General features: G+C 56.7%; 1 protein-coding gene across 1 annotated transcript in view; it reads right to left on the bottom strand.

The window, feature by feature from the left end:
- LOC134535733 (mitochondrial ornithine transporter 1) overlaps positions 1-17,503 on the bottom strand; it is a 138,643-nt gene that overhangs the window by 108,392 nt on the left and 12,748 nt on the right. The window contains exon 2 of the mRNA XM_063374957.1: positions 16,620-16,696. Within this exon, the coding sequence (XP_063231027.1) occupies positions 16,620-16,683 (64 nt within the window). The 5' untranslated portion in view covers positions 16,684-16,696. The remainder of the gene's footprint in view (positions 1-16,619; positions 16,697-17,503) is intronic.

Genomic DNA, 17,503 nt, shown 5'->3' with positions numbered 1-17,503 from the left:
GACGAAAACAAGATTATGGACGTGACATCATACCAGCTGGCGATATATATATATATATGTACCTTGGAATTAGTGGTGGGAGGTCAGTCTGTTGGTGGCTTCCTGTGGAGGAAGGATCTGTCACCATATTTTTTGCCCTTGCCGGGTTCGAACGGAGGTCTCCGATCTGCATGACGTTAGTGGTTTTTTAATCAAAATTGTTTTAAAATTTGATTAATTAATTTATATAAATTTTAAATCTTTTCCCATTAAAATATGATAATTACGGATTTTCAATATAGCGGCCATGACATCATAATCCAAGATGGCGGAATATTCTTATTTAAAAACTATTAATTATTTGTTTTATAAATTTTAAAATATATCCCAATTTCCTAGCATAAAAAAGGATTCTCATGATGGTGGCCTTTATGATAATTGGAAAAATTACATCACAATCCAAGACAGCGGTCGGCTCCCGGATCCACAGCCAGAGTCCTGGCGCCGGATGCCCTATCATATACTACTAGCATTACTTGCTAAAATTATTGTAAATGTTTATTTTATTCAAAACCCTTACTAATTATGTAATTTTGCATTTTAAACATATTTAATTTCTGTAATGATAAGTTTAATTTTGCAGGAAATAAAAAAGTAATGAAAAAAATTGTTGTAGTGGGTATCGATCACATGTCATTAACCACTACACAACACTACACCACGCTACACCACACTACACAACCACTGACTTAACAGTATTACAAAAAAATATCGCTAAAATACTATTTTTGGTAGATTGAAAACAATTACTGGATTTAAAATTACATTTGAAAAAATGACACTTACTTGAAAATTAGAATGTATAGCAAGCAATAATTTTTATTTAAATATGTACTTGTCATTTAAAACATGCTTTCTTATGGGAGATCTCAGTTTTTTGGAATCTGCATTCCCAACCCTCCAACTTTTAACTGACAATTGCAGCAATGTTACATGTTATTGCTATGCATTAAAACCCTACAAAGCTTCCAAATAAATTCAAAACCCTAAACTTTACCCGACGTTTAAAACAACAAAAAAAATGCATACGCATAATTCTTTTTAATGTTGTTGCGGTATTCTTTACTTTTAATGACCCACAAACATTCATGATACCATCACAACGCTATAAAATTAACAAGAAAGTATTTCGCCCAGCAAGCTATTTCAAAGGAGTGAAGACTATTTCACTTTCATGAAGCAAAATGAACCAAAGCAACCAAAGAGTATTTATACTCCAACTGTTGGATTGATGGACTGACAGTTTGGACACACGGCAGCTCCGACTGAGGGCTCTCAGGCGCACAGTCCAGTATGATGGACAGCTGTCAGTCCCCCAGTCCACCGTCCTGGCGCGCACACACGGTGATTCCTGCTGTTCAGCTCCGACTGAGGGCTCTCAGGCGCACAGTCCAGTATGATGGACAGCTGTCAGTCCCCCAGTCCACCGTCCTGGCGCGCACACGCGGTGATTCCTGCTGTTCAGCTCCGACTGAGGGCTCTCAGGCGCACAGTCCAGTATGATGGACAGCTGTCAGTCCCCCAGTCCACCGTCCTGGCGCGCACACACGGTGATTCCTGCTGTTCAGCTCCGACTGAGGGCTCTCAGGCGCACAGTCCAGTATGATGGACAGCTGTCAGTCCCTCAGTCCACCGTCCTGGCGCGCACACGCGGTGATTCCTGCTGTTCAGCTCCGACTGAGGGCTCTCAGGCGCACAGTCCAGTATGATGGACAGCTGTCAGTCCCCCAGTCCACCGTCCTGGCGCGCACACACGGTGATTCCTGCTGTTCAGCTCCGACTGAGGGCTCTCAGGCGCACAGTCCAGTATGATGGACAGCTGTCAGTCCCCCAGTCCACCGTCCTGGCGCGCACACGCGGTGATTCCTGCTGTTCAGCTCCGACTGAGGGCTCTCAGGCGCACAGTCCAGTATGATGGACAGCTGTCAGTCCCTCAGTCCACCGTCCTGGCGCGCACACACGGTGATTCCTGCTGTTCAGCTCCGACTGAGGGCTCTCAGGCGCACAGTCCAGTATGATGGACAGCTGTCAGTCCCCCAGTCCACCGTCCTGGCGCGCACACACGGTGATTCCTGCTGTTCAGCTCCGACTGAGGGCTCTCAGGCGCACAGTCCAGTATGATGGACAGCTGTCAGTCCCCCAGTCCACCGTCCTGGCGCGCACACACGGTGATTCCTGCTGTTCAGCTCCGACTGAGGGCTCTCAGGCGCACAGTCCAGTATGATGGACAGCTGTCAGTCCCCCAGTCCACCGTCCTGGCGCGCACACACGGTGATTCCTGCTGTTCAGCTCCGACTGAGGGCTCTCAGGCGCACAGTCCAGTATGATGGACAGCTGTCAGTCCCTCAGTCCACCGTCCTGGCGCGCACACGCGGTGATTCCTGCTGTTCAGCTCCGACTGAGGGCTCTCAGGCGCACAGTCCAGTATGATGGACAGCTGTCAGTCCCCCAGTCCACCGTCCTGGCGCGCACACGCGGTGATTCCTGCTGTTCAGCTCCGACTGAGGGCTCTCAGGCGCACAGTCCAGTATGATGGACAGCTGTCAGTCCCTCAGTCCACCGTCCTGGCGCGCACACGCGGTGATTCCTGCTGTTCAGCTCCGACTGAGGGCTCTCAGGCGCACAGTCCAGTATGATGGACAGCTGTCAGTCCCTCAGTCCACCGTCCTGGCGCGCACACGCGGTGATTCCTGCTGTTCAGCTCCGACTGAGGGCTCTCAGGCACACAGTCCAGTATGATGGACAGCTGTCAGTCCCTCAGTCCACCGTCCTGGCGCGCACACGCGGTGATTCCTGCTGTTCAGCTCCGACTGAGGGCTCTCAGGCGCACAGTCCAGTATGATGGACAGCTGTCAGTCCCTCAGTCCACCGTCCTGGCGCGCACACGCGGTGATTCCTGCTGTTCAGCTCCGACTGAGGGCTCTCAGGCGCACAGTCCAGTATGATGGACAGCTGTCAGTCCCTCAGTCCACCGTCCTGGCGCGCACACGCGGTGATTCCTGCTGTTCAGCTCCGACTGAGGGCTCTCAGGCACACAGTCCAGTATGATGGACAGCTGTCAGTCCCTCAGTCCACCGTCCTGGCGCGCACACGCGGTGATTCCTGCTGTTCAGCTCCGACTGAGGGCTCTCAGGCGCACAGTCCAGTATGATGGACAGCTGTCAGTCCCTCAGTCCACCGTCCTGGCGCGCACACGCGGTGATTCCTGCTGTTCAGCTCCGACTGAGGGCTCTCAGGCGCACAGTCCAGTATGATGGACAGCTGTCAGTCCCTCAGTCCACCGTCCTGGCGCGCACACGCGGTGATTCCTGCTGTTCAGCTCCGACTGAGGGCTCTCAGGCACACAGTCCAGTATGATGGACAGCTGTCAGTCCCTCAGTCCACCGTCCTGGCGCGCACACGCGGTGATTCCTGCTGTTCAGCTCCGACTGAGGGCTCTCAGGCGCACAGTCCAGTATGATGGACAGCTGTCAGTCCCTCAGTCCACCGTCCTGGCGCGCACACGCGGTGATTCCTGCTGTTCAGCTCCGACTGAGGGCTCTCAGGCGCACAGTCCAGTATGATGGACAGCTGTCAGTCCCTCAGTCCACCGTCCTGGCGCGCACACGCGGTGATTCCTGCTGTTCAGCTCCGACTGAGGGCTCTCAGGCACACAGTCCAGTATGATGGACAGCTGTCAGTCCCTCAGTCCACCGTCCTGGCGCGCACACGCGGTGATTCCTGCTGTTCAGCTCCGACTGAGGGCTCTCAGGCACACAGTCCAGTATGATGGACAGCTGTCAGTCCCTCAGTCCACCGTCCTGGCGCGCACACGCGGTGATTCCTGCTGTTCAGCTCCGACTGAGGGCTCTCAGGCGCACAGTCCAGTATGATGGACAGCTGTCAGTCCCTCAGTCCACCGTCCTGGCGCGCACACGCGGTGATTCCTGCTGTTCAGCTCCGACTGAGGGCTCTCAGGCGCACAGTCCAGTATGATGGACAGCTGTCAGTCCCCCAGTCCACCGTCCTGGCGCGCACACGGTGATTCCTGCTGTTCAGCTCCGACTGAGGGCTCTCAGGCGCACAGTCCAGTATGATGGACAGCTGTCAGTCCCCCAGTCCACCGTCCTGGCGCGCACACGCGGTGATTCCTGCTGTTCAGCTCCGACTGAGGGCTCTCAGGCACACAGTCCAGTATGATGGACAGCTGTCAGTCCCTCAGTCCACCGTCCTGGCGCGCACACGCGGTGATTCCTGCTGTTCAGCTCCGACTGAGGGCTCTCAGGCGCACAGTCCAGTATGATGGACAGCTGTCAGTCCCTCAGTCCACCGTCCTGGCGCGCACACGCGGTGATTCCTGCTGTTCAGCTCCGACTGAGGGCTCTCAGGCGCACAGTCCAGTATGATGGACAGCTGTCAGTCCCCCAGTCCACCGTCCTGGCGCGCACACACGGTGATTCCTGCTGTTCAGCTCCGACTGAGGGCTCTCAGGCACACAGTCCAGTATGATGGACAGCTGTCAGTCCCTCAGTCCACCGTCCTGGCGCGCACACGCGGTGATTCCTGCTGTTCAGCTCCGACTGAGGGCTCTCAGGCGCACAGTCCAGTATGATGGACAGCTGTCAGTCCCTCAGTCCACCGTCCTGGCGCGCACACGCGGTGATTCCTGCTGTTCAGCTCCGACTGAGGGCTCTCAGGCACACAGTCCAGTATGATGGACAGCTGTCAGTCCCTCAGTCCACCGTCCTGGCGCGCACACGCGGTGATTCCTGCTGTTCAGCTCCGACTGAGGGCTCTCAGGCACACAGTCCAGTATGATGGACAGCTGTCAGTCCCTCAGTCCACCGTCCTGGCGCGCACACGCGGTGATTCCTGCTGTTCAGCTCCGACTGAGGGCTCTCAGGCGCACAGTCCAGTATGATGGACAGCTGTCAGTCCCTCAGTCCACCGTCCTGGCGCGCACACGCGGTGATTCCTGCTGTTCAGCTCCGACTGAGGGCTCTCAGGCGCACAGTCCAGTATGATGGACAGCTGTCAGTCCCCCAGTCCACCGTCCTGGCGCGCACACGCGGTGATTCCTGCTGTTCAGCTCCGACTGAGGGCTCTCAGGCACACAGTCCAGTATGATGGACAGCTGTCAGTCCCTCAGTCCATCGTACTGGCGCGCACACGCGGTGATTCCTGCTGTTCAGCTCCGACTGAGGGCTCTCAGGCGCACAGTCCAGTATGATGGACAGCTGTCAGTCCCCCAGTCCACCGTCCTGGCGCGCACACACGGTGATTCCTGCTGTTCAGCTCCGACTGAGGGCTCTCAGGCGCACAGTCCAGTATGATGGACAGCTGTCAGTCCCTCAGTCCACCGTCCTGGCGCGCACACGCGGTGATTCCTGCTGTTCAGCTCCGACTGAGGGCTCTCAGGCGCACAGTCCAGTATGATGGACAGCTGTCAGTCCCTCAGTCCACCGTCCTGGCGCGCACACGCGGTGATTCCTGCTGTTCAGCTCCGACTGAGGGCTCTCAGGCACACAGTCCAGTATGATGGACAGCTGTCAGTCCCTCAGTCCACCGTCCTGGCGCGCACACGCGGTGATTCCTGCTGTTCAGCTCCGACTGAGGGCTCTCAGGCGCACAGTCCAGTATGATGGACAGCTGTCAGTCCCTCAGTCCACCGTCCTGGCGCGCACACGCGGTGATTCCTGCTGTTCAGCTCCGACTGAGGGCTCTCAGGCGCACAGTCCAGTATGATGGACAGCTGTCAGTCCCCCAGTCCACCGTCCTGGCGCGCACACGCGGTGATTCCTGCTGTTCAGCTCCGACTGAGGGCTCTCAGGCACACAGTCCAGTATGATGGACAGCTGTCAGTCCCTCAGTCCATCGTACTGGCGCGCACACGCGGTGATTCCTGCTGTTCAGCTCCGACTGAGGGCTCTCAGGCGCACAGTCCAGTATGATGGACAGCTGTCAGTCCCCCAGTCCACCGTCCTGGCGCGCACACACGGTGATTCCTGCTGTTCAGCTCCGACTGAGGGCTCTCAGGCGCACAGTCCAGTATGATGGACAGCTGTCAGTCCCTCAGTCCACCGTCCTGGCGCGCACACGCGGTGATTCCTGCTGTTCAGCTCCGACTGAGGGCTCTCAGGCGCACAGTCCAGTATGATGGACAGCTGTCAGTCCCCCAGTCCACCGTCCTGGCGCGCACACGCGGTGATTCCTGCTGTTCAGCTCCGACTGAGGGCTCTCAGGCACACAGTCCAGTATGATGGACAGCTGTCAGTCCCTCAGTCCATCGTACTGGCGCGCACACGCGGTGATTCCTGCTGTTCAGCTCCGACTGAGGGCTCTCAGGCGCACAGTCCAGTATGATGGACAGCTGTCAGTCCCCCAGTCCACCGTCCTGGCGCGCACACACGGTGATTCCTGCTGTTCAGCTCCGACTGAGGGCTCTCAGGCACACAGTCCAGTATGATGGACAGCTGTCAGTCCCTCAGTCCACCGTCCTGGCGCGCACACGCGGTGATTCCTGCTGTTCAGCTCCGACTGAGGGCTCTCAGGCACACAGTCCAGTATGATGGACAGCTGTCAGTCCCTCAGTCCACCGTCCTGGCGCGCACACGCGGTGATTCCTGCTGTTCAGCTCCGACTGAGGGCTCTCAGGCACACAGTCCAGTATGATGGACAGCTGTCAGTCCCTCAGTCCACCGTCCTGGCGCGCACACACGGTGATTCCTGCTGTTCAGCTCCGACTGAGGGCTCTCAGGCGCACAGTCCAGTATGATGGACAGCTGTCAGTCCCCCAGTCCACCGTCCTGGCGCGCACACACGGTGATTCCTGCTGTTCAGCTCCGACTGAGGGCTCTCAGGCGCACAGTCCAGTATGATGGACAGCTGTCAGTCCCTCAGTCCACCGTCCTGGCGCGCACACACGGTGATTCCTGCTGTTCAGCTCCGACTGAGGGCTCTCAGGCACACAGTCCAGTATGATGGACAGCTGTCAGTCCCCCAGTCCACCGTCCTGGCGCGCACACACGGTGATTCCTGCTGTTCAGCACCGACTGAGGGCTCTCAGGCGCACAGTCCAGTATGATGGACAGCTGTCAGTCCCTCAGTCCACCGTCCTGGCGCGCACACACGGTGATTCCTGCTGTTCAGCACCGACTGAGGGCTCTCAGGCGCACAGTCCAGTATGATGGACAGCTGTCAGTCCCCCAGTCCACCGTCCTGGCGCGCACACACGGTGATTCCTGCTGTTCAGCTCCGACTGAGGGCTCTCAGGCGCACAGTCCAGTATGATGGACAGCTGTCAGTCCCCCAGTCCACCGTCCTGGCGCGCACACACGGTGATTCCTGCTGTTCAGCACCGACTGAGGGCTCTCAGGCGCACAGTCCAGTATGATGGACAGCTGTCAGTCCCCCAGTCCACCGTCCTGGCGCGCACACACGGTGATTCCTGCTGTTCAGCTCCGACTGAGGGCTCTCAGGCGCACAGTCCAGTATGATGGACAGCTGTCAGTCCCCCAGTCCACCGTCCTGGCGCGCACACACGGTGATTCCTGCTGTTCAGCTCCGACTGAGGGCTCTCAGGCGCACAGTCCAGTATGATGGACAGCTGTCAGTCCCTCAGTCCACCGTCCTGGCGCGCACACACGGTGATTCCTGCTGTTCAGCTCCGACTGAGGGCTCTCAGGCGCACAGTCCAGTATGATGGACAGCTGTCAGTCCCTCAGTCCACCGTCCTGGCGCGCACACACGGTGATTCCTGCTGTTCAGCTCCGACTGAGGGCTCTCAGGCACACAGTCCAGTATGATGGACAGCTGTCAGTCCCTCAGTCCACCGTCCTGGCGCGCACACACGGTGATTCCTGCTGTTCAGCACCGACTGAGGGCTCTCAGGCGCACAGTCCAGTATGATGGACAGCTGTCAGTCCCTCAGTCCACCGTCCTGGCGCGCACACACGGTGATTCCTGCTGTTCAGCACCGACTGAGGGCTCTCAGGCGCACAGTCCAGTATGATGGACAGCTGTCAGTCCCCCAGTCCACCGTCCTGGCGCGCACACGGTGATTCCTGCTGTTCAGCTCCGACTGAGGGCTCTCAGGCGCACAGTCCAGTATGATGGACAGCTGTCAGTCCCCCAGTCCACCGTCCTGGCGCGCACACGGTGATTCCTGCTGTTCAGCTCCGACTGAGGGCTCTCAGGCACACAGTCCAGTATGATGGACAGCTGTCAGTCCCTCAGTCCACCGTCCTGGCGCGCACACACGGTGATTCCTGCTGTTCAGCACCGACTGAGGGCTCTCAGGCGCACAGTCCAGTATGATGGACAGCTGTCAGTCCCCCAGTCCACCGTCCTGGCGCGCACACGGTGATTCCTGCTGTTCAGCTCCGACTGAGGGCTCTCAGGCGCACAGTCCAGTATGATGGACAGCTGTCAGTCCCCCAGTCCACCGTCCTGGCGCGCACACGGTGATTCCTGCTGTTCAGCTCCGACTGAGGGCTCTCAGGCACACAGTCCAGTATGATGGACAGCTGTCAGTCCCTCAGTCCACCGTCCTGGCGCGCACACACGGTGATTCCTGCTGTTCAGCACCGACTGAGGGCTCTCAGGCGCACAGTCCAGTATGATGGACAGCTGTCAGTCCCTCAGTCCACCGTCCTGGCGCGCACACACGGTGATTCCTGCTGTTCAGCACCGACTGAGGGCTCTCAGGCGCACAGTCCAGTATGATGGACAGCTGTCAGTCCCTCAGTCCACCGTCCTGGCGCGCACACACGGTGATTCCTGCTGTTCAGCACCGACTGAGGGCTCTCAGGCGCACAGTCCAGTATGATGGACAGCTGTCAGTCCCTCAGTCCACCGTCCTGGCGCGCACACGGTGATTCCTGCTGTTCAGCTCCGACTGAGGGCTCTCAGGCGCACAGTCCAGTATGATGGACAGCTGTCAGTCCCTCAGTCCACCGTCCTGGCGCGCACACACGGTGATTCCTGCTGTTCAGCTCCGACTGAGGGCTCTCAGGCACACAGTCCAGTATGATGGACAGCTGTCAGTCCCTCAGTCCACCGTCCTGGCGCGCACACACGGTGATTCCTGCTGTTCAGCTCCGACTGAGGGCTCTCAGGCGCCCAGTCCAGTATGATGGACAGCTGTCAGTCCCTCAGTCCACCGTCCTGGCGCGCACACGCGGTGATTCCTGCTGTTCAGCTCCGACTGAGGGCTCTCAGGCACACAGTCCAGTATGATGGACAGCTGTCAGTCCCTCAGTCCACCGTCCTGGCGCGCACACACGGTGATTCCTGCTGTTCAGCTCCGACTGAGGGCTCTCAGGCACACAGTCCAGTATGATGGACAGCTGTCAGTCCCTCAGTCCACCGTCCTGGCGCGCACACGCGGTGATTCCTGCTGTTCAGCTCCGACTGAGGGCTCTCAGGCACACAGTCCAGTATGATGGACAGCTGTCAGTCCCTCAGTCCACCGTCCTGGCGCGCACACACGGTGATTCCTGCTGTTCAGCTCCGACAGAGGGCTCTCAGGCGCACAGTCCAGTATGATGGACAGCTGTCAGTCCCTCAGTCCACCGTCCTGGCGCGCACACACGGTGATTCCTGCTGTTCAGCTCCGACTGAGGGCTCTCAGGCACACAGTCCAGTATGATGGACAGCTGTCAGTCCCTCAGTCCACCGTCCTGGCGCGCACACACGGTGATTCCTGCTGTTCAGCACCGACTGAGGGCTCTCAGGCGCACAGTCCAGTATGATGGACAGCTGTCAGTCCCTCAGTCCACCGTCCTGGCGCGCACACACGGTGATTCCTGCTGTTCAGCACCGACTGAGGGCTCTCAGGCGCACAGTCCAGTATGATGGACAGCTGTCAGTCCCCCAGTCCACCGTCCTGGCGCGCACACACGGTGATTCCTGCTGTTCAGCACCGACTGAGGGCTCTCAGGCGCCCAGTCCAGTATGATGGACAGCTGTCAGTCCCTCAGTCCACCGTCCTGGCGCGCACACACGGTGATTCCTGCTGTTCAGCTCCGACTGAGGGCTCTCAGGCACACAGTCCAGTATGATGGACAGCTGTCAGTCCCTCAGTCCACCGTCCTGGCGCGCACACACGGTGATTCCTGCTGTTCAGCACCGACTGAGGGCTCTCAGGCGCACAGTCCAGTATGATGGACAGCTGTCAGTCCCCCAGTCCACCGTCCTGGCGCGCACACGCGGTGATTCCTGCTGTTCAGCTCCGACTGAGGGCTCTCAGGCACACAGTCCAGTATGATGGACAGCTGTCAGTCCCCCAGTCCACCGTCCTGGCGCGCACACGCGGTGATTCCTGCTGTTCAGTTCCGACTGAGGGCTCTCAGGCACACAGTCCAGTATGATGGACAGCTGTCAGTCCCCCAGTCCACCGTCCTGGCGCGCACACACGGTGATTCCTGCTGTTCAGCACCGACTGAGGGCTCTCAGGCGCACAGTCCAGTATGATGGACAGCTGTCAGTCCCCCAGTCCACCGTCCTGGCGCGCACACGGTGATTCCTGCTGTTCAGCTCCGACTGAGGGCTCTCAGGCGCACAGTCCAGTATGATGGACAGCTGTCAGTCCCCCAGTCCACCGTCCTGGCGCGCACACGCGGTGATTCCTGCTGTTCAGCACCGACTGAGGGCTCTCAGGCGCACAGTCCAGTATGATGGACAGCTGTCAGTCCCCCAGTCCACCGTCCTGGCGCGCACACGGTGATTCCTGCTGTTCAGCTCCGACTGAGGGCTCTCAGGCGCACAGTCCAGTATGATGGACAGCTGTCAGTCCCCCAGTCCACCGTCCTGGCGCGCACACACGGTGATTCCTGCTGTTCAGTTCCGACTGAGGGCTCTCAGGCGCCCAGTCCAGTATGATGGACAGCTGTCAGTCCCCCAGTCCACCGTCCTGGCGCGCACACGGTGATTCCTGCTGTTCAGTTCCGACTGAGGGCTCTCAGGCGCACAGTCCAGTATGATGGACAGCTGTCAGTCCCCCAGTCCACCGTCCTGGCGCGCACACACGGTGATTCCTGCTGTTCAGTTCCGACTGAGGGCTCTCAGGCGCCCAGTCCAGTATGATGGACAGCTGTCAGTCCCCCAGTCCACCGTCCTGGCGCGCACACGGTGATTCCTGCTGTTCAGTTCCGACTGAGGGCTCTCAGACGCACAGTCCAGTATGATGGACAGCTGTCAGTCCCCCAGTCCACCGTCCTGGCGCGCACACACGGTGATTCCTGCTGTTCAGTTCCGACTGAGGGCTCTCAGGCGCCCAGTCCAGTATGATGGACAGCTGTCAGTCCCCCAGTCCACCGTCCTGGCGCGCACACGGTGATTCCTGCTGTTCAGTTCCGACTGAGGGCTCTCAGGCGCACAGTCCAGTATGATGGACAGCTGTCAGTCCCCCAGTCCACCGTCCTGGCGCGCACACACGGTGATTCCTGCTGTTCAGTTCCGACTGAGGGCTCTCAGGCGCCCAGTCCAGTATGATGGACAGCTGTCAGTCCCCCAGTCCACCGTCCTGGCGCGCACACACGGTGATTCCTGCTGTTCAGCTCCGACTGAGGGCTCTCAGGCGCCCAGTCCAGTATGATGGACAGCTGTCAGTCCCCCAGTCCACCGTCCTGGCGCGCACACGCGGTGATTCCTGCTGTTCAGCTCCGACTGAGGGCTCTCAGGCACACAGTCCAGTATGATGGACAGCTGTCAGTCCCCCAGTCCACCGTCCTGGCGCGCACACGCGGTGATTCCTGCTGTTCAGTTCCGACTGAGGGCTCTCAGGCGCACAGTCCAGTATGATGGACAGCTGTCAGTCCCTCAGTCCACCGTCCTGGCGCGCACACGCGGTGATTCCTGCTGTTCAGCTCCGACTGAGGGCTCTCAGGCGCCCAGTCCAGTATGATGGACAGCTGTCAGTCCCCCAGTCCACCGTCCTGGCGCGCACACACGGTGATTCCTGCTGTTCAGCTCCGACTGAGGGCTCTCAGGCACACAGTCCAGTATGATGGACAGCTGTCAGTCCCCCAGTCCACCGTCCTGGCGCGCACACACGGTGATTCCTGCTGTTCAGTTCCGACTGAGGGCTCTCAGGCACACAGTCCAGTATGATGGACAGCTGTCAGTCCCTCAGTCCACCGTCCTGGCGCGCACACACGGTGATTCCTGCTGTTCAGCTCCGACTGAGGGCTCTCAGGCACACAGTCCAGTATGATGGACAGCTGTCAGTCCCTCAGTCCACCGTCCTGGCGCGCACACACGGTGATTCCTGCTGTTCAGCTCCGACTGAGGGCTCTCAGGCGCCCAGTCCAGTATGATGGACAGCTGTCAGTCCCCCAGTCCACCGTCCTGGCGCGCACACGCGGTGATTCCTGCTGTTCAGCTCCGACTGAGGGCTCTCAGGCACACAGTCCAGTATGATGGACAGCTGTCAGTCCCCCAGTCCACCGTCCTGGCGCGCACACACGGTGATTCCTGCTGTTCAGCTCCGACTGAGGGCTCTCAGGCGCCCAGTCCAGTATGATGGACAGCTGTCAGTCCCCCAGTCCACCGTCCTGGCGCGCACACACGGTGATTCCTGCTGTTCAGTTCCGACTGAGGGCTCTCAGGCACACAGTCCAGTATGATGGACAGCTGTCAGTCCCTCAGTCCACCGTCCTGGCGCGCACACACGGTGATTCCTGCTGTTCAGCTCCGACTGAGGGCTCTCAGGCGCCCAGTCCAGTATGATGGACAGCTGTCAGTCCCCCAGTCCACCGTCCTGGCGCGCACACGCGGTGATTCCTGCTGTTCAGCTCCGACTGAGGGCTCTCAGGCACACAGTCCAGTATGATGGACAGCTGTCAGTCCCTCAGTCCACCGTCCTGGCGCGCACACACGGTGATTCCTGCTGTTCAGCTCCGACTGAGGGCTCTCAGGCACACAGTCCAGTATGATGGACAGCTGTCAGTCCCTCAGTCCACCGTCCTGGCGCGCACACACGGTGATTCCTGCTGTTCAGCTCCGACTGAGGGCTCTCAGGCACACAGTCCAGTATGATGGACAGCTGTCAGTCCCTCAGTCCACCGTCCTGGCGCGCACACACGGTGATTCCTGCTGTTCAGCTCCGACTGAGGGCTCTCAGGCACACAGTCCAGTATGATGGACAGCTGTCAGTCCCTCAGTCCACCGTCCTGGCGCGCACACACGGTGATTCCTGCTGTTCAGCTCCGACTGAGGGCTCTCAGGCACACAGTCCAGTATGATGGACAGCTGTCAGTCCCTCAGTCCACCGTCCTGGCGCGCACACACGGTGATTCCTGCTGTTCAGCTCCGACTGAGGGCTCTCAGGCACACAGTCCAGTATGATGGACAGCTGTCAGTCCCTCAGTCCACCGTCCTGGCGCGCACACACGGTGATTCCTGCTGTTCAGCTCCGACTGAGGGCTCTCAGGCACACAGTCCAGTATGATGGACAGCTGTCAGTCCCTCAGTCCACCGTCCTGGCGCGCACACACGGTGATTCCTGCTGTTCAGCTCCGACTGAGGGCTCTCAGGCACACAGTCCAGTATGATGGACAGCTGTCAGTCCCTCAGTCCACCGTCCTGGCGCGCACACACGGTGATTCCTGCTGTTCAGCTCCGACTGAGGGCTCTCAGGCACACAGTCCAGTATGATGGACAGCTGTCAGTCCCCCAGTCCACCGTCCTGGCGCGCACACACGGTGATTCCTGCTGTTCAGTTCCGACTGAGGGCTCTCAGGCACACAGTCCAGTATGATGGACAGCTGTCAGTCCCTCAGTCCACCGTCCTGGCGCGCACACGCGGTGATTCCTGCTGTTCAGTTCCGACTGAGGGCTCTCAGGCACACAGTCCAGTATGATGGACAGCTGTCAGTCCCTCAGTCCACCGTCCTGGCGCGCACACGCGGTGATTCCTGCTGTTCAGTTCCGACTGAGGGCTCTCAGGCACACAGTCCAGTATGATGGACAGCTGTCAGTCCCTCAGTCCACCGTCCTGGCGCGCACACGCGGTGATTCCTGCTGTTCAGTTCCGACTGAGGGCTCTCAGGCGCCCAGTCCAGTATGATGGACAGCTGTCAGTCCCCCAGTCCACCGTCCTGGCGCGCACACGGTGATTCCTGCTGTTCAGTTCCGACTGAGGGCTCTCAGGCGCACAGTCCAGTATGATGGACAGCTGTCAGTCCCCCAGTCCACCGTCCTGGCGCGCACACGGTGATTCCTGCTGTTCAGTTCCGACTGAGGGCTCTCAGGCGCCCAGTCCAGTATGATGGACAGCTGTCAGTCCCCCAGTCCACCGTCCTGGCGCGCACACGGTGATTCCTGCTGTTCAGTTCCGACTGAGGGCTCTCAGGCGCCCAGTCCAGTATGATGGACAGCTGTCAGTCCCCCAGTCCACCGTCCTGGCGCGCACACACGGTGATTCCTGCTGTTCAGCTCCGACTGAGGGCTCTCAGGCGCACAGTCCAGTATGATGGACAGCTGTCAGTCCCCCAGTCCACCGTCCTGGCGCGCACACGGTGATTCCTGCTGTTCAGCTCCGACTGAGGGCTCTCAGGCACACAGTCCAGTATGATGGACAGCTGTCAGTCCCCCAGTCCACCGTCCTGGCGCGCACACGGTGATTCCTGCTGTTCAGCTCCGACTGAGGGCTCTCAGGCGCCCAGTCCAGTATGATGGACAGCTGTCAGTCCCCCAGTCCACCGTCCTGGCGCGCACACACGGTGATTCCTGCTGTTCAGCTCCGACTGAGGGCTCTCAGGCACACAGTCCAGTATGATGGACAGCTGTCAGTCCCCCAGTCCACCGTCCTGGCGCGCACACGGTGATTCCTGCTGTTCAGCTCCGACTGAGGGCTCTCAGGCACACAGTCCAGTATGATGGACAGCTGTCAGTCCCCCAGTCCACCGTCCTGGCGCGCACACGCGGTGATTCCTGCTGTTCAGTTCCGACTGAGGGCTCTCAGGCGCCCAGTCCAGTATGATGGACAGCTGTCAGTCCCTCAGTCCACCGTCCTGGCGCGCACACACGGTGATTCCTGCTGTTCAGCTCCGACTGAGGGCTCTCAGGCACACAGTCCAGTATGATGGACAGCTGTCAGTCCCCCAGTCCACCGTCCTGGCGCGCACACACGGTGATTCCTGCTGTTCAGCTCCGACTGAGGGCTCTCAGGCGCCCAGTCCAGTATGATGGACAGCTGTCAGTCCCCCAGTCCACCGTCCTGGCGCGCACACACGGTGATTCCTGCTGTTCAGCTCCGACTGAGGGCTCTCAGGCACACAGTCCAGTATGATGGACAGCTGTCAGTCCCCCAGTCCACCGTCCTGGCGCGCACACACGGTGATTCCTGCTGTTCAGCTCCGACTGAGGGCTCTCAGGCACACAGTCCAGTATGATGGACAGCTGTCAGTCCCTCAGTCCACCGTCCTGGCGCGCACACACGGTGATTCCTGCTGTTCAGCTCCGACTGAGAAGTGCGAACTGTCAGTCCGGACTGATCGTGTGTGGGGGGGGGGGGGGGGGGCTTTAAATGAAACACAACACGTTACCACAAAGAGAAGAGGTGTGAGAGTAAGAAATAAGAAGGGAAATGGCGCGCATTTGAAATCTTATGAGTAGCGCAGTACAAATATTAGAAAGGAAGTATGACCAAACACTATAAAATTATACATTACTTAACACTATGTGAAGTATTTATTCACACATGTAATTGTAGTCATATATGATTTTCAAACATTAAATGTTACTTTTATTTTAGTTGGAAGTAACTTTTTATTTATGTTTTCTTATTTTTTCTCTGTTTTATTAAATTATTTTCGTGGGCTGCCTTCGGTTCGTGATACTTTAATATTATAATTTGTTAACCATCAAAAATGTTGACTTAAATTTTGAAAAATGTATACATTTCACTTACCTAAAAATTATAATTGTGTGCAGATGACTAAATACTCCCAAAATGTAATATTGGGTACAAAATCATATGATATGGTTTTTAAGTAATTAAAGTAAGATTTAAATTGAAATACAGTTTGTTATGATTAATAAGCAATTTTGTATAAACGCATGTGATTGGTGGAATATTCATCGTTTGAGATAACACATTGTTGTGTGATGTTTGGAATGAGTTAGTTTGTCTGAAAACTTCCTCTAAGGCAGATATATTGCCATACACCTGGGCTGGTCTAGCTTCAGTGAGAGTTTCTCCGGACTCTGTAGAGCCTAGCCTTGACAGCGACACTCTGCCGCAGGCATGACGGCCTGGTTCCTGACACTGTCTCCCTCAGTCCTCGACCAGCACAGCTCTGGCCACTGTCACGTCCCAGTGAGGTGTGGTTGGCTGGGGAGGTTATGTGAGTCTGAATCTACTGGCAGGTAACAAACCTTCTCCATTTCATTCACACAGTGAATTTATTAATCAATTCCTAACATCTCGTCCATGTGGAGCTAATAAGAGAATTATTATGCCCAAAAATATTGTGAGATTGAGTCATTATGTGGCAAAAAATCATTTAATCATGTACAATATAAATTTTATTCTGGAAAAGATTTACTAATGAACTATAAGTAGAATAAGAGACAGGCTGTATTTGAGTTTGGTTCACCTAGGGATCCTGCAACGAAGTCAATGGCGGCATCTTTCCCACTCCCAGAGCTTGTGTGACTCATCCTCGCACGCGACCTGCAATAAGACAGTTTCACATGTGAGAAGTTTCGAGCATGTTACCTCATTTACCTTGACTCATGGGATGATGATCACTTCATCGCCTTACAATTCCCTGCTGGAGAACATACAAGTTATGATAAAGGACCTCACAACTAGTATAATTGTGTTGAGGAAAAAAAACACCCTTAACAATGACTGAGGTAGATCAAATCTTGGCCCATTTGCTAATGATTTTTCATTCCAAATGAACCTTTTAAAGGGAAAAATTTGTTTATTTAAAATAACTATGCCAAATTATATAAACAATATTCAAAGATACACAAAGCTTAGCTTACAGCTAATTTGTCTTTTACCTTTGTCTTAGCCTAATTGCTGTCTAGATCCGCCATCTTTAATTCCAGAAATTTTCACATGCCACAATCTTGTATATCATTCCGGAATTTAAAAATTACTAAAAAATATTATTTTAAAAAATGCACCTGCATCAGGGAAAATGATGGCATTGAAGTACACAGGACGAAGACCCCAAGGAAGAGCAGGTGGTTAAAGGAGTGCAGGAGAGAGGAGAAGACAGGAATAAAGTGCAGAATGAGGAATGGTGTAAGGGCAGAGGATGGTGGAGGCAGTCTACTTGGCTGACCCGGTCACAGGCTGGCAGCAGTTGTTGGCGATGATGATGATCTACATCAGGAATTCAGAGGTTCTGGTTTAGATTACCATGGATGTACACACAAAAAAATTGCTGAAAAACATCATTTCTTCAAATATATTTACCAGCATTATGATACCCATGACCGGTACTAAGGCATAAATTACTCCTGC

This window comes from Bacillus rossius, chromosome 10 (genome assembly GCF_032445375.1).
Source record: "Bacillus rossius redtenbacheri isolate Brsri chromosome 10, Brsri_v3, whole genome shotgun sequence".
NCBI classification, from domain to species: Eukaryota; Metazoa; Arthropoda; class Insecta; order Phasmatodea; family Bacillidae; genus Bacillus; species Bacillus rossius.
Note: the sequence above shows the minus strand (reverse complement) of the source record. Positions and strands in the feature narration are given on the sequence as shown.